General features: G+C 41.7%; 1 protein-coding gene across 7 annotated transcripts in view; it reads left to right on the top strand.

Moving 5' to 3' along the window:
* Positions 1-23,008, top strand: part of LOC124555723 (membrane-associated tyrosine- and threonine-specific cdc2-inhibitory kinase) — a 177,025-nt gene that overhangs the window by 5,680 nt on the left and 148,337 nt on the right. For all 7 annotated transcript variants that reach the window (XM_047129739.1, XM_047129741.1, XM_047129738.1 and 4 more), the window contains exons 2-3: positions 4,190-4,298; positions 9,509-9,692. In XM_047129739.1, coding sequence (XP_046985695.1) covers positions 4,190-4,298; positions 9,509-9,692 — 293 coding nt within the window. The remainder of the gene's footprint in view (positions 1-4,189; positions 4,299-9,508; positions 9,693-23,008) is intronic.

Here is a 23,008-nt window from a genome sequence, read left to right as displayed (position 1 = left end):
CTTAGAAGAGGATATCTAGGGCTTGCGGGAAGGGTATTCAATTTAGTTTGGATGAGCTTGTCCACAAAATATGTAGACTTCAAAGGTTGGCACATTTGTGGAAATGTAATTTGAGAATATTGGCTACAGTTGTAAAAATTTCATTTAGTACAATCTGTGCCTTTTAGTAAAGTGTCTTGCTTCTTCTTCAACAACAAAAAGAAACAGAATGAGAAATATTGCTAATATTTATGGAACTTCTTGCTTCAGTTTTCAGCTCAGTACTGTTTATCTTGTAGATAAAATAACTAGTACTCGTCTTTTACAACTGGGTTGAAGTTGCTAAATACAATTAATCATTAATCCTGTCTGGAAGATGAACAACATTGGCTGGTGAAGGGTGCTTACCTGAACAGCCTGAATCCCAGGAGTGACTTGTCCAGTTTTTAGTTAGCTTTTATTTACAAATGTAATAAAGAAACTATTCATTTATGGGGCATTGATACTTTTTTCATTGCAAGGGAAATGATAAAGAACAATCTGTTTGCAGGTTTCTTCCTTTTATACGATATGATGGTTTAGAAGTGTAAAATATGCCAAAATGCAAATAAAAAAGCAGTTAGTAAACATAGTGTACGTATGAAACTGCCTGGCAGATTAAAAATGTGTGCCGGACTGAGACTCTTAACTCTGGACCTTTGCATTTTGCGGGCAAGTGCTCTACCAACGTAGCTTCCCAAGCACGACTCTCAACCTGTCTTCACAGCTTTACTTCCATCAGTACCTTGTCTTCAAACTTCACAGAAGTTCTGGAAAACTTGCGGGACTAGCAGTCCTGGAGTAAGTCTCAGTCTGGCATGCAGTTTTAACCTGTCAGGAAGTTTCATATCAGCATACACTCAGCTGCATAGTGAAATTTTCATTCTGGACAATATACATAAATCTTTAACTATTGGTTGAAGAGATGGCATGACGTTTTTTCCACCCTGTGATGATGTTTCGTTCATAGAATTTCTGATATTTTTTTTCTGTAGCAGCCTTAAAAAAGATGATTTATAAGTTTTTGAATGACAATCTGCCCCCAGGAGCTGTTGTAACTTGGAATAGAATCTCCTTTTGCCTTTTCCTTTTCACTGCTGCACAGTTTCGGCTAAATAGCAAATTTCTCTATGGTGTAACCCATCAAATGGACATATTTGCGCTATACTTGAAATATATGTTGATCATACATTGTTAAAATCCAGTAGGATGGCTGGACTTTAAAATAATCACATTACACAGCAGTGTTGTAACATACCGCATGCAAATATAATGATAATTTAAAGTAAATGAAATGCCCTCTCCCAAAAACCGGGATATCCTCTTGTAAGAGGGAATATGAATTCACGGTTGGTATTGTTGTTTATTTATTTTGAAGCCTAGCCACCAGAATGCATTTTAAGAATGTGTGACTAACATACAGATTTGACTAAGCAAAATATGTCTGATGGGTTATAACATACACTTAAAATTGTTGCACAGCCAAAACTATGCAGTAATGAAAAAGACAAAATAAGAGAATGATTTTTTCAAAGTTAAGGCAGCCAGTCTGCCAGATGTCATTCTAACAATTTTACTTTGGCTGTGGACCCCATTGCAACTAGTATGTTATATCTGTAATTCTTTTACTTTGTGTTTCTAAAATATTTCCTGCAAGTAAGAATAATTGGAAATCAGTGATAATATTAAAGTTTTATTTGAAATTTATGTACAAATAATCCAGTAAATCTTAAAGTTGTGTAAGTTAAACCCATGTGATGAAATGTTCACATGGTAGAGGGTGAAAATTGTGAAGTAGAAGGAAACAGCGTTTGTTGGAATCAGTGTTTCAGATATAATCTGTATTAATAGTGGGAGATATGTGATGGAAAAATATTTTGTAATAGTAAATAAACTGTATGACACAGTCAGTTTTCAAATATCACTAATGTGGCTGAAATGGAGCATGATTCCTGTATACAACTGTGGAAAAGCCAGTTAAAAATAAACTATAGAGACAATATCAAGGCATTTCAAAATGATATATATAATTTTTTCCATTAGACATGTCACATTGAAGTTTCTTACCATTGCTTGTGCTGTTTAATAATTGTTATGTACCTTTCAATTTATAAATAATTATAGCAACTAATATAGTTAGGACAATCACTAATGACAAGTAAAGATTTTATGTTTGTGTGTAAAATAAATTAGTTTACTTCTGTTAAACATGCGACAGAGAAAAAGGCATGGAAAACAATTATTTTGGCAATTCGAGAAAATCTTATGGAATTTAGTTATATATTTGATGTCTATTGTTTTACTGGTAGCCAGAACCTTTCATTATACTTGCATAGTAATGAAACGTTATTTCTATATTTCTACTACTTGTTATATATTATTATAGATACTTGATGTGTGTTAGGCACGTGACACTTTGTCCATAATAAATTAATTGCCATAGAGCTTAACAGGATTGAAACATACCACAAGAAAACTATAAGACAAGAGTAAAGGCTCATTTAGTCTTTAAACTAGTAAGACAACCACCTGATGGTACCTATACTTCATGAAAAGATTTTGAGTGTGGTCCACAATTACTCTACCAGGCTACGCTCATAAACAGGCATTTAATATCAAATGACACATTCATAGACAAACATTAAATATCAAATAAAACAACACTATACTTAAACAAATTATCACTCCTGCCAGCTGCTGGTTCAGATAAAACAGACGCTATGTGGATACCATCAGTCAAAACCTGTTCATCCTTGTCCTCTGGTTAAACAAAGATGGTTGTTGGTTTTTGCAAAATTAGTCTCCTCAGTCTCATCATCTACAGTTGACGTTACAAGTAAGATATCGTGTAGGCCTATATTGGATTGAGAATTCCTAATATCACAGATACAGAAAGCCTTAATCACATCACAGATATCATGTGCAATGTTATCAGATTTCTTGAATTTCTAGGGTGGTTTTTGTTGGTGACAATTAGCAATGAATCTGCTGTAGTACCACTAGCCTGTTTACTGGGTGACTTTGCCAGTGTTTTCTTAGCTCTGTGGACTGATTTTTCCCAATGCTTGAGGAGAAATTTTATGAACATTTGTGTCTCATTGCTGCCTTGTAAATTTTTCTCATTCTCAATGGCAGTGTTTCATTTCTGCAGCCCTGTTGCATTACTATTCTTGGTCTGCCAGTGTTGCACTATCTTCTTCTTTTGGTGATACTCTCTGCTTCTCTCTTACTGCTTCACTTTAGAATGTTTTTCTTCTTCACCTGCTGGCTTCTTCCTCCAATTTTGCCAGTTTACTTTCCCAGGTGTAGGAGACATGACCACTAGATTTAGCCAATATTACCACTAGATTTAGCCAATATTTTGGAATAAGAACAGGCTTGTCACACACCTAACAAAATGAAACTTGCAGAATGCTAAGAGTAATATTTCAGAAACAAACAAAATTAGTTGAGAATTGAGTGTTCGTTTGGACTCATTTGATGATGAAATTAGAGCATACACGTTCTCAGCATAGAAGGCACTTTTTCACAATTTAAGCACAGAAAAAATATCTTAGGTTGTTAGCCTCGTAACTAGAACTGCATGTCGAAACATTGGTGGCAGCCATTTTTAATAATTTGGGCGATATCTCCAGATATGATTTATGGAGGCTAGGTGTAACTATCAGTGATACCAATTTTGGAAAATGCTTTCCTGTTGCTTACGGAAGAAAAAAGTCGTATGCCTAACAGGATCTTTACAATTCCATCTTTACTGTTATACCACTCTTGGTACATAAATTACTGATGGTTAATTTTGTTATATTTGGTAAATACATATAATTATCTCGATTTCATATGCTACTTTCACTAGTTTCTTGAAACCTGAAGTAGGTATATCTTGTCTAAAAATATTGTGGAGCATGCTATCTGTATCATTTAAGAGCAGCAACAATCTTGCATTGAGTAGGTACTGAGCCAGAACTAACATTCTTAATTTATCAATTTTGCATTATTTGCCAGAAGCTATGCATGGCCACAGAAGAGAACGCAAGATAGCAATGTATATTTGCATCTTTTTTGTTAGAATGTAGTCTAATGGCTGAGTAGCCATTCAGTACTGTATATCAGGAGCATTTGTGTCAAATGTATATATAGTGTACCCCAATTTTCATAGAAATTTGTGTTACAGGCAGAGGACCTAATCAAACTGCTCGTACCACCTAAACCGTCAAGACGATCGTCAGGCAGGCCAGTGGCACCAGCTGGAGCCAGTGTGTTATCTTATCAGGAGGGCAACTGTATCCTTAAATCTATACCCAAGAGCTCATGTTTCAGTAATAGTTACATAAATTTTGTTGAAACTTTGTGATATTATTTATGTAAATAGTTTTCTTAGATATGACTGTTTATATTCTGCTTGTGCACTTTACCTGTTTATTAAAAAAGTGTGTATTGCTTGTTCTATTCATATGAGTTAAATGAGAACAGTTTTTATTTTGCTTGATTGTTGAAGGTTCTACCTTCAGAAATACCTGATATTTCAGTTCAAACCACGTTCACATTTGATACAGTGACAGATATTAATATAGTGTACGTTAATGGAAAGTGCTTTGTTGAATAATGCAAGGTGTTAAGGTATCAACTCTGTGTATAATTTAGGCATTGAATGGTCGATAGGCAGAGACAAGAGACTGAAGATTTTGCTAAGCTTTCAAATGAGGTCCTGCAGAGCTAACTGGCCCCTGCCTGACAAAAAAAGTTAAGAACCCTTACGAAATTTCACAGATTGAGAAGGCGTGCAATATTTCAGTGATACCAAAATAATCAAATTTACCTAAACTTGTCAGTGTGAGGCCACTTATCACTGTGACTTTGCACCTTTCTGAACTGGATGCAGGCACTGTTTCATTTGGGAGAGGGTCCCATAAAGCTGTTGTAGTCTCTCCTGAGGCAAGCAGGCCACAACTGTTTAACTGGTCTCTGATATTGGTGTTATGACGGAGTTGACATCCGAGCTGGTTCCACATGTATTATCTGGGCCAGGTCTGGGGATCTTGCTCGGTATGGGGTCACCTCAGTGTCACACACAGTTCATAGATGCATACAGGAACATGATGAGTCAGTGGAGTGAAATTGGTTGCATAAATAAAGATTTTATCTTAATTGTGACTTTTTAAAATATCCATAAGCTCGGGGGGCCTCCTGACAATATTTCATGACGATTCACGCAGTATGTGGAAATCATAAAAATGACACCACGATACTGTCACACAAGAGATAACACGAGTGTGTGCGAGAGGTCTGAGATGTACCGTTTGGCCATGAATGTTCCTTCAGTCAGTAACAGTTGTATCATGAAGTTGTACCTTGTGGTTCCCCACACGACGACACAAGAAATAACACTGATGTGCCTCTCCAAAACATTGGTTGGTTAGTTAGCTACATGTTTGCTAGACCGTTTGAACAATTCTTTTATCTCAGCATTAGTTTGCCGGATATGGGCTTGGCAAGACGTGGCTTCCTCGTCTTTGTCAGCTGAAGCGGAAGTACTGACAGCACTCAGTGCCCTCTGCTGCCTGAGCAACACCAACTGGGGTGCAGATCACTCTATGCTGCTGCAGCTCTACAGAGCCCTTGTTCAATCATGCCTTGACTATGGGAGTCTGGTTTATGGTTCGGCAGCGCCCTCAGCATTACGTTTACTTGACCCAGTGCACCACCGTGGTGTTCGTCTGGTAATAGGAGCTTTTAGGACGAGGCCCATGTCAGGGCTTAAGATTGTGGTTTGTGTCTGATCTCTTCTGTCTGAAGTGGAGTCATTGCCTTTATCACCTATACTCTAAGTCCATTCACATACATCTCCATGGTGTACAGCTAGGCCAAAGCTTCGCCTGGACCTTTCACATGGTCCTAAGGACTCAGTTAACCATGTGGCTCTCTGCTGTCACGTCCTCTCGATTCTTGACATGTACCAGGACCATGAAGTGGTTTACACTGATGGCTCGATGGCTGATGGTCATGTTGGCTTCGCATATGTTCATGGACGACATATTGAACAACACTACTTGCAAATGGCTGCAGTGTTTTCACTGCACAGCTGGCGGCCATTTCTCGTGCTCTTGAGCGCATCCGCTCATGCCTGGGTGAGTCGTTTCTCCTCTGTACTGACTCTTTGAGCAGCCTGGAACCTATCGACCAGTGCTATCCCCGCCATCCTTTGGCAGCGACCATCCAGGAGTCCATCTATGCCCTGGAATGGTCCAGTTGTTCAGTGGTGTTTGTGTGGACCCCAGGTCACGTCGGAATTCCAGAAAATGAACTTGCCAACAGGCCGGCCAAACAGGCTACACGATAACTGCTTCTGGAGATCGGCATCCCCATAACTGACTTGAGATCATAATTATGCCACAAGGTTCTTCAGCTTTAGGAGACAGAAGGCATAATCTGAGTACGCACAACAAACTGCCTGCCATTAAGGAGACTATGAATGTGTGAATGTCCTCCATGCAGGCCTCTCGCAGGGACTCGGTGGTTCTCTGCTGGCTCCACATTGGCCATATGTGGCTAACACATGGTTACCTCCTCTGTCGTGAGCACCGACCTTGGTGTCTCTCTGGCTCCCATATGACCGTCGTCCACATCTTACTGGACTGCCCACTTTCAGCCCTTCTGCGGTGGACTTTTAACCTTCCCAGCACCCTACCTTCGGTGTTGGGCGACAATGTCTCAACAGCAGATTTATTTTTATGTTTTATTCATGAGGTTTTTTTTTTTTATCGTACTATCTGAGGGTGGGTGTTTAGCCTTCTCTCTGAGGTCACCACCCTCCCTCCATTTTACCTCTGTCGCACTTTCTTTGCATTTGTTTGTCTTGGTGGTCATCTTTATCCTGCGTGTGTTCATCTCGCCTTGTCTTTTTTGGGTGGACATTTTAATGTGTTGCAAAGTGGCTGACTCGTCCTCTTCTATTATTGTCATCAGCCAGCCCAGACCATATGATGGTTTTAATACCTCCTTCTACTTTTCCTTGTGGTGTATGTTTCCTAATTTTTTGTTCATTCCATTCGTTTTCTTTTTAGGGGAGGTGTTGGGTGTTTTTGTACCTTGAGCCTTGCTTGCGTCAGGAAGAAGGGACTGATGACCCTGTAGCCGGCCACGGTGGCCGAGCAGTTCTAGGCGCTTCAGTCCGGAACCGCGTGACTGCTACAGTTGCAGGTTCGAATCCTGCCTCGGGCATGGATGTATGTGGTGTCCTTAGGTTAGTTAGGTTTAAGTAGTTCTAAGTTCTAGGGGACTTATGACCTGAGAAGTTAAGTCCCATAGTGCTCAGAGCCATTTGAACCCTGTAGTCTGGTCCCTTTTATACCCCAAACTAACCAACCAACTCCCTCCAGTGACCTACCAAGGCCTCCGTGCTTCCATGCTGTGATGTGCTGCCACTGTTATTCATGCCAAAGGTGGATGTACTGGCTATTAGGTAGGTGGTCATAATTGTTCTGGATGATCGGTGTAAGAAGTAATACATAACTCAAATGTGGAAAAAATTGGACATGACCTGCATTTTTACTCAAGTGTCCAAATGTGCTGATAGCCCAGATCTTGCCTGTCTGGCACTTACTAGACTCCAGCATAGTCATATAAGATATGATTTCTGTCATGTGACATGCCAAACTATTCCATACATTGTCCTGCCCTCAGATGTGTCTCCAACACAGTAACTATTTCAACTTCAGTTGTTCGTAAGTCGTTATAAATGTGCACTTATGTATTTTGAAATAATGTGCCATGATGAGGGACAGTTGTACGTCAAAAGCTGGAGTGCTGTTGTTCATAGTTATCATCATTTGTTATGGTTGCACGAAGTTACTTTTGTTCAGCTGGAATCGTGTAGTAGGGATGATGCCACACTTAGCAGGTTAAGATATGCCCATAAAATGTACAATATTCTGTGGGCATCGAGTGAAAGTTATCTTGTGGCTATTGGTGTGAATATGTTCTTTACACTTTCTTTCAAACAAGCTTCTAAAAGCAGTTCAGTATAGTTCATTATCACTATTGGCTACTGTTTTCTCTCCCTCGCCCCCCCCTCTCTCTATCCGTCTCTCTCTCTATCCGTCTCTCTCTCTATCCGTCTCTCTCTCTCTATCCGTCTCTCTCTCTCTATCCGTCTCTCTCTCTCTCTATCCGTCTCTCTCTCTCTCTATCCGTCTCTCTCTCTCTCTATCCGTCTCTCTCTCTCTCTATCCGTCTCTCTCTCTCTCTATCCGTCTCTCTCTCTCTCTATCCGTCTCTCTCTCTCTCTATCCGTCTCTCTCTCTCTCTATCCGTCTCTCTCTCTCTCTATCCGTCTCTCTCTCTCTCTATCCGTCTCTCTCTCTCTCTATCCGTCTCTCTCTCTCTCTCTCTCTATCCGTCTCTCTCTCTCTCTCTATCCGTCTCTCTCTCTCTCTCTATCCGTCTCTCTCTCTCTCTCTCTATCCGTCTCTCTCTCTCTCTCTCTATCCGTCTCTCTCTCTCTCTCTCTATCCGTCTCTCTCTCTCTCTCTCTATCCGTCTCTCTCTCTCTCTCTCTCTATCCGTCTCTCTCTCTCTCTCTCTCTATCCGTCTCTCTCTCTCTCTCTCTCTCTCTCTATCCGTCTCTCTCTCTCTCTCTCTCTCTCTCTATCCGTCTCTCTCTCTCTCTCTCTCTCTATCCGTCTCTCTCTCTCTCTCTCTCTATCCGTCTCTCTCTCTCTCTCTCTCTATCCGTCTCTCTCTCTCTCTCTCTCTATCCGTCTCTCTCTCTCTCTCTCTCTATCCGTCTCTCTCTCTCTCTCTCTCTCTCTCTCTCTCTATCCGTCTCTCTCTCTCTCTCTCTCTCTCTCTATCCGTCTCTCTCTCTCTCTCTCTCTCTCTATCCGTCTCTCTCTCTCTCTCTCTCTCTCTCTCTATCCGTCTCTCTCTCTCTCTCTCTCTCTCTATCCGTCTCTCTCTCTCTCTCTCTCTCTCTATCCGTCTCTCTCTCTCTCTCTCTCTCTCTATCCGTCTCTCTCTCTCTCTCTCTCTCTCTATCCGTCTCTCTCTCTCTCTCTCTCTCTATCCGTCTCTCTCTCTCTCTCTCTCTCTATCCGTCTCCGTCTCTCTCTCTCTCTCTCTATCCGTCTCTCTCTCTCTCTCTCTATCCGTCTCTCTCTCTCTCTCTATCCGTCTCTCTCTCTCTCTCTCTCTCTATCCGTCTCTCTCTCTCTCTCTCTCTCTCTCTCTCTCTCTCTCTCTCTATCCGTCTCTCTCTCCTTACACACACACACACACACACACACCAATTGGTGTTGGTGGTTCAGTACCTTGCTTCCATAAGGGAAAATTTATTTAGAGAGTATAGAAGTTATATTACTATTTCATTGACTACAAAGTAGAAATTGTGCTAACTTCTTAGTTTACATTTGCTCTTCAGTATCATAATATAATTGAGACTTTCCTACAGTAATTGACAAGTCTTTGAAATTGCTATCCTTAACATAATATTAGCCAAGCACCTGAGTGCATTGTACGATCCCAACTGTGCGGATTCATACTTTTATCAGTGCTTCTCTAATCCATTAAAAATTGGAGAAGGCTCATATGGTATTGTATACAAAGTGATAAGCAAAGAGGATGGTGTGACATATGCTGTGAAGAAGTTCAAGAATAAGATAAATAGTGAGTCTCAGTGGTGAGTAATCTTCCAAACAGTTGTATTTACATTTCATAAGTGTTTAAATATCAGGTTTTGTTTATTTGTTGATGCCTCCATACAGTGGCTCTTTCTGTAAGATTCCTGTTTTTATATGTGCAGTATAGCACAGGTCATAAATGTTAGTTATATGTGTGTGTTTATATCAAGTTCGTGCATTGCTATAGTACCAATCAACCTGTCAAATACGGTTTTGGTTGTATCGCTGCTTGGAACCTCTAACTGATAAACAATGAACATACAGAATGATGGGGAATCTTAACTGCCAGTTTGTTTACTAAACATTAAAATGCAGTTTTATACTGAATGTTGCTGTATAATATTATGGGTAAGAAAATCCACATTCATGTGAGAGAAACCTATTAATACATTCTTGCACATGCTTTTCTTAGGACGAATAATTTTATGCGCTCATTTCTTGCAGAGAACTAGTAATTTACATGTAAACTAGAGGTGTTACAAAAATACACATTTTGCATAATATTCCAAACTGCCTGTTTGTCTAAATGTCATGGGACTTCCAGATATTTGTTCAGTGATTTATGTGGGCAGAAGTTAGAGCTCAAAATCAAGGTGGTAGAAAATACGTGGAAGAATTATTCCTTATACACTCCTGGAAATTGAAATAAGAACACCGTGAATTCATTGTCCCAGGAAGGGGAAACTTTATTGACACATTCCTGGGGTCAGATACATCACATGATCACACTGACAGAACCACAGGCACATAGACACAGGCAACAGAGCATGCACAATGTCGGCACTAGTACAGTGTATATCCACCTTTCGCAGCAATGCAGGCTGCTATTCTCCCATGGAGACGATCGTAGAGATGCTGGATGTAGTCCTGCGGAATGGCTTGCCATGCCATTTCCACCTGGCGCCTCAGTTGGACCAGCGTTCGTGCTGGACGTGCAGACCGCGTGAGACGACGCTTCATCCAGTCCCAAACATGCTCAATGGGGGACAGATCCGGAGATCTTGCTGGCCAGGGTAGTTGACTTACACCTTCTAGAGCAAGTTGGGTGGCACGGGATACATGCGGACGTGCATTGTCCTGTTGGAACAGCAAGTTCCCTTGCCGGTCTAGGAATGGTAGAACGATGGGTTCGATGACGGTTTGGATGTACCGTGCACTATTCAGTGTCCCCTCGACGATCACCAGTGGTGTACGGCCAGTGTAGGAGATCGCTCCCCACACCATGATGCCAGGTGTTGGCCCTGTGTGCCTCGGTCGTATGCAGTCCTGATTGTGGCGCTCACCTGCACGGCGCCAAACACGCATACGACCATCATTGCCACCAAGGCAGAAGCGACTCTCATCGCTGAAGATGACAAGTCTCCATTCGTCCCTCCATTCACGCCTGTCTCGACACCACTGGAGGCGGGCTGCACGATGTTGGGGCGTGAGCGGAAGACAGCCTAACGGTGTGCGGGACCGTAGCCCAGCTTCATGGAGACGGTTGCGAATCGTCCTCGCCGATACCCCAGGAGCAACAGTGTCCCTAATTTGCTGGGAAGTGGCGGTGCGGTCCCCTACGGCACTGCGTAGGATCCTACGGTCTTGGCGTGCATCCGTGCGTCGCTGCGGTCCGGTCCCAGGTCGAGGGGCACGTGCACCTTCCGCCGACCACTGGCGACAGCATCGATGTACTGTGGAGACCTCACGCCCCACGTGTTGAGCAATTCGGCGGCACGTCCACCCGGCCTCCCGCATGCCCACTATACGCCCTCGCTCAAAGTCCGCCAACTGCACATACGGTTCACGTCCACGCTGTCGCGGCATGCTACCAGTGTTAAAGACTGCGATGGAGCTCCGTATGCCACGGCAAACTGGCTGACACTGACGGCGGCGGTGCACAAATGCTGCGCAGCTAGCGCCATTCGACGGCCAACACCGCGGTTCCTGGTGTGTCCGCTGTGCCGTGCGTGTGACCATTGCTTGTACAGCCCTCTCGCAGTGTCCGGAGCAAGTATGGTGGGTCTGACACACCGGTGTCAATGTGTTCTTTTTTCCATTTCCAGGAGTGTATTTTCTGTAGTATGTGTATTTTGATGTTTTGCAGTCATACACTAGGTTGAAGGAGACTTCTGTTAATTGCTGTATGAACAATGTTGATTACTCCAAAATTGTCATGTAATTACTTCCCTTTTACAACTGCTGCAGATGGAAGGTTGCCTCAGCTCTCTAACAGAAATGAGAAGGCAAGGTTAATTTTGTGGTTTACTGTATGATGCCCAATAATAGTGTTTTCTAGAGTAACTGTGCATTTGTGTAAGCCCATAAATTAGCTATCACAACAATCTTTTGTATCAGTTCATTAGCCTATACTAGGCCTAAGCACCTAAAATCTCTAAGACTGTGACTGCAGTATGTGTATAAGATGATGGAACACATGATCAATGGTTGATTAGTGTGGTGGCTGGAGTCACACCATCTTCTCACTAATGCTCAGTGTGGGTTTCGAAAGTGCTGCTCAGTGGTTGATCATCTCATCACCCTGTCGACGTTCATCATGAATAATTTTCTGCAGAAGCGACAAACAGTGGCCATATTCTTTGATTTGGAGAAAGCCTGTGATACCTGTTGATGAACAGGCATTCTACGTACTATGCACACATGGGGCCTTCGCGGTCGTCTTCCCAATTTCTTCCGGGAATTTTTAACAGACAGAGTTTTCTGGGTACTTATTGGTTCCTTCTTATTGTCCCACACATTTTCACAGGAGAACGGGGTGCTTCAGGGCTCTGTACTGAGTGTCATCCTCTTCGCCATAGCCATCAACCCAATTATGGAATGACTTCCAGCTGGCATTTTCAGTTCTCTCTTCATTGACGGTTTTGCTATCTATTACAGCTTCCAATGGACGTATCTCCGGTAACACTGTCTTCAGCGTTGTCTGGACCGTCTCTATTTGTGAAGTGTCACAAATGGTTTCCGCTTTTCTGCTACCAAATCCGTTTGCATCAACTTCTGGCGGTACAAGGCATTTCTTCCACCATCCTTGCGACTGGGCCGAACTGCTCTCCCATTTGTGGACGCAATGAAGCTCTTAGGGCTTACATTAGATATGAAACTCAGTTGGTCTCCCCACGTGTCCTACCTGGCTGCACGCAGCACCTGGTCCGTCAATGTCCTTCGTGTATTGAGTGGTACCTCTTGGGGAGCTGACCGCACTGTCCTCCTCTGCCTCTATCGATCTCCTGTCTGCTCTAAGTTGGATTATGGATGCATTGTCTACTCCTCTGCATGGTTGTCTATCTTAAGACATCTAAATACAATACACCATTTGGGGATCCGTCTCACCACTGGTGCCTTCCGTACTAGCCCAGTTGAGAGTCTCTCTGAAGAGGCCAGTGAACTACCTCTGTCATATGGCGCGGCATCTTGCTCAGTAGGTATGCGTGTCGGCTTTCTTCCATGCCAGGCCACCCAACCTTTGACCCTTTTTTGGATGACATTCTTGACCACCAATACAAGATGTACGTTTCTTCTCTGTGGCCTCCCGGCGTCAGCTTTCGTCACCTGCTTCAGCAGCTGCGGTTCACACTTCCTGCCCCTTTCCTAATGGCTGAGAGCCCTTCACCACCTTGACTTCAGGCACAGGTTTGTGTTCTTTTTGACCTCAGCTCGTTCCCGATGGATTAGACTCCCGACCTGACGTATCGCTGCAAATTTCTCGAACTTCATTCACAACTTGCCGATAGCATTTTTGTGTACACTGCCGGTTCCAAGTCCGTCGACTGTGTTGGCTGTGCTTTTGTCATTGGGGATGATAAGTTTCAATACTGGCTTCTCAACCAGTGCACAATTTTTACCGCAGAGCTTTTTACCCTCTATCAGGCTGTTCACTACATCCGGAGTCACCAGCTCACTCGCTGTGTGATATGCTCTGACTCCCTCAGTGCCCTTCAGAGAGTGGATGACCCAGATCCAGTCCACCCCATCGTTAGACGGATCCAGGACTGCCTCCTTTTGTTCCCAGATGGGGGAGCCCAGTGATGTTCATGTGGGTTCCTGCCCATGTTGGTGTGCCTGGGAATGACGCTGCTGATGCTGCAGCCAAGGCCGCAGTCCATCTCGGTTGTCTCACCTCTTACTCTGTTCCCTCGCAAGATATTCGTACTTTTCTCTATCAGCGTATCACGTCACTTTGGCATGACTATTGGTGCTCCCTCCATGGGAACAAACTCAGAGAAGTGAAACCTCTCCCAACAGCCTGGTCGACTTCCTCCCGGCCGTCTCGCCGTGAGGAAGTAATGTCAGCTCAGTTGCGAATAGGGCACTGCCGCTTTAGTCGCCGCCACTTGTTGAGTGGTGACCCTGCACCCAGCTGTCCTTTCTGTAGCCAGCCATTAACAGTCAGACATTTCCTGATCCTCTGCCCGTGTTTTAGCCACTTACGTCTCAGGATCGGGCTGCCGCCCACATTGCCGGACATTTTAGCGGATGACGTGCGAGCTGTGGCTCACGTTTTAAGTTTTTTAAAAAGCAGTAATTTGACAAAAGACTTTGTTTCTACCTGGTGACTCTGATGTCTTGTTGCCATCTTTTAAATACTCGTCCGTAACATCTTGACATTTCAGATTTGTTTTTTCTTCCTTTCTGTATTGGACCTCAAAACGGTTTTTTACCCTCGCAGTCCCAGCATTCTATGGTTATATACTGGGCACTTATGACTTTAGATGTTTTGCACCCTAAAACCCCACATAAAAAAAGCAATATGTGTATCCATTATTAAATTTTTGTTAATAATATTTACTCAGTCCAAAGGAATTTCTGTATTTGGTCAGTAAACACTAGACTAGGCCTGGCCAAGATTTCCACTCCAGGAGTGCACTCACACGCTGAGGGTGCAGCAGAGTCTGGTCTATGCTCCAGTCTCCCCCACCACTGTGTTACTCTGAGCAGGAGCAGGAGTGAGAGTGAGACGGCTATGTGCTGAAGGCTGCACAGATGGAAAACTTCGGAAGACATATTTGCAACACAGTGTGACTACTTCTAAGAGCAAAACTTGCAGCATATTTTTCTAAGCAGGATTTTACGTTCATTTATCTGGGTAAAATAAAATTAAAAAAAGAAAACTGGAAATAAAAAATATAAATCTTATACTGAAGTGCATATTTTGCCCTGCAAATTTGTACTACCTGTGAACACAATTCTAATTGTTTCTAAATTACACTTGACAACCTTGAATGTGTGTTTTATGGTACATTGTTGGGAGTCTTAAGTGTTGTTTCATTTTCACTGTTGATTTAACACTAATCATTATTATTAGCAGTTTATCACTATAGGGCAAACATGTTTCTTGTAAGGAAGATTTTCTGTAACGAGTTACAGAGGTTTGATTGATGCAAAAAATTGTGCTGAACTTCTAGCAGATGATGAATTAGCAGAGTTCAGAGATGTAGAGTTTGAGCTCACAGAAGTTAAAGAGCATTCAAATGAAGGAGAAAAACAAGACAATTAAGGGAAAAACCACACAAGTAACACTCCAAATAAACATATTGCAAGTTCTAGTAGAGTGTATCTTGCAAAAGCTCCAGGGCAATGTAAAAGGGATAACAGGATTTTGCCAACATAGTCCATGAACCTCAGGGAATAGTTGTTGGAGGGAAAGTAACAGATATGTAAATCATTCAAAACCATTTCACTTCTGAAATTGTAAGGAAAATTGTTGACCATGCAAATGAAGAATCTGAGAGAGAAATCTCTCTCATGCTAGTGATTCTAAAATTATGCTTTGATGGGAATTCTAATTTTAATGAAAGTGTACAAGGTCACCAATACTTCATTGTTTGATTTATGGACAAATTTATTGTGAATGGCCATTTATACAGAAACTATGACTAAGACCAGAGCGTATCAACTATTGAAAATTCTCCATTTTGGTGATAAGGGCAGAAAGACATATCAATGACAAATTTGTGCCACTGCCTGAAATATTTGAAGAACTGAATGAAACATTCCCACGGTGGTTTGATAAGTCTGGCAAATTTCAATGAAAGAATGGGACATTTATGTTGCAGCTTAATGTAGATCATTGCAAGAATTGTATAAAGAATTTAAACAATGTCAGCATAAAATTCATTGTTGATGGCCATCTGAATTGCTCAATGTATCAACTGCAATTGGAAATGGGGAAGATACTGTTTCATGCTGTTATTAAACATTTTTGTTTGACTAACTGAACTGCTACACAAATCAAAACAGATTTGGGTGAAGTTCACATGTACTCTTACCATCATTGAAGAGCATCTACTTTTGAATTAATTAATTAAAATGTGGAGCACTTGAGATGAAGCACATTCCAGCCGTCCAGCTGAGGTCACCATAAAGGAAATCATTGACAAAATGCATGGTATGGTAATGCAAGACCACCAAATAAAAATGAGAGATTGCTGAGACTGTAGGTGTCATCTCAAAGGAGTGGGTGCATAGTACCCTGCATGGAGAATTAGCCATGAAGCAGCTGCATGCAAGATGGTGCCGCAATTGCTCATGTATCTAGCACAATGTTTCAACACAATGTCTGGTGATTTTTAATTGCAATCTGAGAGACTTTTTGTGCTGATTTGTGACAGTTGGTGAAATCTGGATCCATAATTACATACCAGAGTCAATATGGCAGTTGAAACAATGGACAAAGGCTGGTGAAAGTGCACCAAAGGAGGCAAAGACCATTTTGTCAGCAGGTAAGGTGATGGCCAACTGTTTTTTGGGATTCCCAAGGAATAATCTTTGTTGAGAGGCGCTCTGCATCGCGGTGTAGCTTGCTCGCCAGGTTTCGAGAGGGTGCGTTTCTGGATGAGGTATCGAATATATTGCTTCCCCCTACTTATACTTCCCGAGGAGATCACGAATGTAAAATTAGAGAGATTAGAGCGCGCACGGAGGCTTTCAGACAGTCGTTCTTCCCGCGAACCATACGCGACTGGAACAGGAAAGGGAGGTAATGACAGTGGCACGTAAAGTGCCCTCCGCCACACACCGTTGGGTGGCTTGCGGAGTATCAATGTAGATGTAGATGTAGATGTAGAAAGAGGCAGAACTGTAACTGGACACTATTGGACTTCATTGTTGGACCATTTGAAACTTCTGTTGGCTGAAAAAAAGATCAGGGTTGGCATACAAGGAAGTGCTCTTTCATAAGGATGATGCACCATCCCACACATCAGTAATAACAATGGGGAAAGTGCATGAATTAGGCTTTGAATTGGTTACTCATCCACCCTCTTCACCAGACTTAGTTCCATGTGACATTCTCCTGCTCTGTATGTTGAAACTTTATCTTGCTGGGAAGAAATTTTGATCAGATGAGGAAGCGATAATTGCAGTCAACAAGTATATTGCAGAGTTTGACAGAACGTATTTTACCGGTGGGATGAAAAAGCTGGAGGTTTGCAGTAGGTGAGTTTGTTTCATAAACACTTTCTCTATCCTTTTTTACCAGACTTTCTAAACCAGCTTCGTACTTCAGAAGTGGCCCTCACGATACAATCGAAAAAATGCAAGGACTTTTCAGAGGTTTTGTCCATTTAAAGTTTTCCTCAAGGACATGCCTGACAAATATGCTATACTTGTTATAATTCTCAGTAGTGCAATAGAATGGTATGTAATGAAAATGTAAGTGTATGCTGGAAAAGCAGTAGACCTGCCTGTGAATGTGAGGTCCCTTTGAGATTTTGGAGAGACTGGCGAAGCCAGTAAGGTATAGAGGCTTCAGCATCAAAACTGACCATTTCTAGGCGTCTGTGGACACTCTGTATGCAGGTTACAAACTTACCTTGGTGGGAACTGAAATCCAACAGAAAACACTTAAGATGACAGCAGCAGGAGAGTTGTATTCCTCCAAGTTTGCATTCGACTAAGAATCCTCCATTAACTGTTATCTTTTACGCCACAAAGGAAAAAACAAAGAAACATCTGTTAATATTGTCTACACAACATTGTGATGTAAGACTAGAAGTTGATGCATCAAAAAAGAAAATCCACGTAAACTTAAAATTCCACTAAGGGAAGAGGGGACACCATAGACATAATGACTACGACATACTCTGTACAAAGAGGTATGAGGATATGGCCGCTGTAAGTGTTCTGTAGCCTACTTGATGAACACTACTGGCCATTAAAATTTCTACACCAAGAAGATATTCAGATGATAAACGGGTATTCATCGGACAAATATATTATACTAGAACTGACATGTGATTACATTTTCACGCAATGTGGGTGTATAGATCCTGAGAAATCAGGACCCAGAACAACCACCTCTGGCCGTAATAACGGCCTTGATACGCCTAGGTATTCAGTCAAACAGAGCTCGGATGGCATGTACAGGTACAGCTGCCGATGCAGCTTCAACACAATACCACAGTTCATCAAGTGTAGTGACTGGTGTATTGTGACGAGCCAGTTGCTCGGCCACCATTGACCAAATGTTTTCAATTGGTGAGAGAGCTGGAGAATGTGCTGGCCAGGGCGGCAGTCGAACATTTTCTGTATCCAGAAAGGCCCGTACGGGACCTGCAACATGCGGTCGTGCATTATCCTGCTGAAATGAAATGTAGGGTTTCTCAGGAATCGAATGAAGGGTAGAGCCATGGGTCGTAACACATCTGAAACGTAACGTCCACTGTTCAAAGTGCCGTCAATACGAACAAGAGGTGACAGAGATGTGTAACCAATGGCACGTCATACAATCACACCCGATGATACGCCAGTATGGCGATGACGAATACACGATTCCAATGTGCATTCACCGCGATGTCTCAAAGCACAGATGCTACCATCATGATGCTGTAAACAAAACCTGGATTCATCCGAAAAAATGACTTTTTGCCATTTTTGCACCCAGGTTTGTCGTTGAGTAGACCATTCCAGGTGCTTCTGTCTGTGATGCTGTGTCAAGGGTAACCGCAGCCATGGTCTCAGAGTTGATAGTCCATACTGCTGCAAACATCGTCAAACTGTTTGTGCAGAAGGTTGTTGTCTTGCAAACGTTCTCATCTGCTGACTCAGGGTTCGAGACGTGGCTGCACGATCCGTTACAGCCATGCGGATAAGATGCCTGTCATCTCGACTGCTAGTGATACGAGGCTGTTGGGGTCCAGCACTGCGTTCCGTATTACCCTCCTGCACCCACCAATTCCATATTCTGCTAACAGTCATTGGATCTCGACCTACACGAGCAGCAGTGTCGTGATACGATAATAGCAATCGCGATAGGCTGCAATCCGAACTTTATCAAAGTCGGAAACGTGATGGTACGCATTTCCCCTCCTTACATGAGGCATCACAACGTTTCACCAGGCAAAGCTGGTCAACTGCTGTTTGTGTATGTAAAATCTGTTGGAAACTATCCTCATGTCAGCATGTTGTAGGTGTCGCCACTGGCGCAAACCTTGTGTGAATGCTCTGAAAAGCTAATCATTTGCATATCACAGCGTCTTCTTCCTGTCCATTAAATTTCGCGTCTGTAGCATGTCATCTTCGTGGTGTAGCAATTTTAATGGCCAGTAGTGTAGCTAAGATGTTCAAGATGAATGTGCCTAAGTGGAATGGAGGGAAATAAAACCTCAGAAAGTTGTATCTGTACGAATTAGACCTCAAACTTTTGAAACCATTTGTAGAAGACTTTAGCTGCCTATCATTTACACTATGAGAAGACATCCTTGGAAAGACATTAGAGATAATTGGAAGTACTCCAAATGAAGAACCAGCTGGGAAAGCAAGATGCAACATGTGTGTAGGATATAACTAACCAGAGAGCCAGAGACAACAAAGTTAACCTGTTTTAACTGTAGTCACCATCTGTGTGTCATTGAGTCAAATCATTTTGTGTGCAGGCAATAAATGTCATCTGTAAATGACAGTATTATTTCTAACTGAATTGTGTATTTTGAAATTTTCCAGTATACCATAACCTATATTTTTGCAACGGTTTTTATTTGTTTTTTAAACATTTTTATCGAGGTCAGGATTTTGTACAAACTTTATTTCGACCACCGGGGCAACTTGCACGTTTTTGGATACCATGTATGTTCCAAACATTACAGTTTGTTATAGTGTCTCTGAGCCCTTTTAAACTGATTTCACATTAGAAACACCATCACTTAAAATAAATAAATATTGCAAGCTTTATAGTCTGTTGTAACACTGGCAAATTTTGCCCTTGGTTGGTGCTCCATGTAACCTACAAAAAGTTAGTGCTCCTGGGATTAAGGGAGATAAAAATTTAATTGTGATGGTGGCTGGAAGTTGATATTAGGAAAAGGAAGGGTAGTAGGTGAATGTGGACTACAGGAAAGAAATGAAAGAGGAAACCACATGGTAGAATTGTGCACAGAGCATAATTTAATCATCACTAACACTTGGTTTAAGAGTAGTGAAAGAAGCTTGTCTACGTGGAAGAGATCTGAAGATAACAAAAGGTTTCAAATCAACTGTATAATGGTGTGACAGCTTTTGGAACCAGATTTGAAACTGTAAGACATTTCCACGGGCAGATGTGGACTCTACAAGTTATTGGTCATGAACTGTAGGTTAGAACTGAAGAAATTGCAAAATAGGAAATTAAGGGGATGAGACCTGGATAATTTAAAAGGAGAGGTTTTTGTGAGTTTCAGAGGGAGCATTAGCCAACTATTGACCAGAACAGGGGAAAGGAATACGGTAAAAGACTAATGGGTAGCTTGGACAGATGAAATAGCAAATGCAGCATAGGATCAAATAGGTAAAAAGACAAGGCCTAGTAGAACTCCTTTGCTATCATGATAGATACTGAATTTAATTAATGAAAAGAAAATTTAAAGCTGCAGCAACTGACGTACTCTAAAGCGAATAAAAATGTGTACAAAATGAGATTGATAGGAGATGCAAAATGGCTAAGGAGGAATGGGTAGATGACAAGCATAGGGATTTAGAAGCATATATCACTATGGGAAAGTTAGAGATTGCCTACAGGAAATTAAACAAGCTCTTGGAGAAAAGAGAAGCAACTGTGTGGATACTGAGAACTCAAATGGAAACTTAGTCCTAAACAAAGAAGGGAAAACTGAAAGGTGGAAGGATTGTGTCAAGGTCTGTGCAAGGGAGATGAACTTGATGACAATATTGATGTAGATGTAGATGAAGGTAAGATGGGAAATATGATACTGCGAGAAGAATTTTAGAGTAGGAAAGACTTAGTCTAAACAAGGCCCTGGGAGTAGATGACATTCCTCATAACTGTTTAAAGCCTTGGGAGAGACAGTCAGGACAAAACTCTTCCATGTGGTGTGCAAGATGTATGAGGCAGGCAAAGTACCCTCAGACTTACAGAAGAATATAATAATTCCAATTCCAAAGAAAGCAGGTGCTAATGTGTGAATATCACCAAACTATCGGTTTAATATATCATGGTTGCAAAATTCTAACATGAATTCTTTACAGAAAAATGGATAAACTGAAGCCAACCTCAGAGAAAATAAATTTGGGTTCCAGAGAAATATAGGAACACACAAGGCAATACTGACCCTACAACTTATTTAACAAGATAGGTTAAGGAAAAGAAAACCTATGTTTGTTGCTTTTGTAGACTTTAAGAAAGCATTTGACGATGTTGACTGGAATACTCTCCTCAAAATTATGAAGCTAGCAGGGGTAAAATGCAGGGAGTGAAAGGCTACCTATGACTTGTACAGAAACCAGATGGTGATTAAGAGTCATGGGCCATGAAAGGGAAACAGGTTTGTAGTGTATCCCCAAGACATTGTCTTGGAAGGAGGATATAAAATGAACATCAACGAAAACAAAACAAGGATAATGGAATATATCAGGTGATGCTGGGGGAATTAGATTAGGAAACGGGACACTTACAGTAGTAGATGAGTTTTGTTACTTAGGCAGCAAAATAATTGAGGATGGCTGTAGTAGAGAGGATATAAAATGTAGACTGGCAATGGCAAGAAAACTGTTCGTGAATAAGAAAAATTTCTTAATGTGGACTGGATTTAAGTATTACAAAGTCTTCTCTGGAAATATTTTTCTGGAGTGTAGCTGTGTATGAAAGTGAAACATGGATGATAAAGAGTTTAGACAAGAAGAAAACAGGCTTTGCAAATATGGTGCTACAAGAACACTGAGAATTAGGTGGGTAGATCACATAACTAATGAGGACGTACGGGATAGAATTGGGGAGAAAAGAAATTTGGGCAAAAAGAAGGGAGCAGTTGACAGGACACATTCTGAAATACCAACAGATAACCAGTTTAGCAGTGGAGGAAAGTGGGAGGGGGATAAAATCGTAGAGGGGGACTAAGAGATTACATTAAGCAGATACAGAAGGATGTAGGTTGCTGTAGTTATTCGGAGATTAAGAGGCTTGCACTGGGTAGACTAGCATGGAGAGGTGCATCATAAAAATGATTCCTTAACTATTAAACTGCAAATAATATATTCTCGAACTCACAGTATGGATTTGTAAAGTGTTCAAGTACTGAAAAGGCTGTTTACACATAAATGAGGAATGTACTTCATTCTTTAGACAATAAATCACAGGTTACTTGTATAAACTGCGATCTGTCAAAGGCAGTTGATCGTAAATCACAAGATTCTTTTAAATAAATTAAAATATCATGATGTAACAGAAAATGCACTAGAACGGCTTAGATTACCACGTTTTCTAATAGGGGAAAAATTGGCCAAGAGCAAGTAGGACTCGTGCTCTGAGGGTTCCATACATATTTAATTAGATGTATAGGTAGTCTATCCATCCTGGGAATCAACTCTCGACAATTTTTGCTTGTTATTAATATTGATGTTTACAAACAGTCAGACATACAGTCGGATACAAACGACAATTTTTGCGTTATAAATACAATTAATAATTTTAGGATTTATGCCTCTACTTGTATTCTGAATCTGTACTTCTTGCCAAATATCATTATTCTATGTCAGTGGGAAATACCCTATAAGTTTTGGTGAGAGAGTTTGGGAGTATTAAAATGTGTGACATAAATGGCTGTATCTTTTGAATACATTGACCTAGAAGCTTAACTTCTTCACACTGCTAGGGAACCATAGACCTTAGCATGTGACACAAATTTCAACTTGATACCTCTACACATTCTTGAGAAAAAGGGGTCTAGACAGATGGACAGACAACAAAGTTATCCTATAAGGTATCCATTTTTACCAATTGAGGTACGGAACCCTAAAAAAGGGTGTCAACAGGAAAGAGTGCTGTGTTAAGTGGTCAGTCATCATCCAGTTGGGAGTGGATTACATGAGATGTCCCACTTTGTTCAGCCCT

This window comes from Schistocerca americana, chromosome X (genome assembly GCF_021461395.2).
Source record: "Schistocerca americana isolate TAMUIC-IGC-003095 chromosome X, iqSchAmer2.1, whole genome shotgun sequence".
Lineage (NCBI taxonomy): Eukaryota > Metazoa > Arthropoda > Insecta > Orthoptera > Acrididae > Schistocerca > Schistocerca americana.
This window is presented reverse-complemented; position numbering and strand designations above follow the sequence as displayed.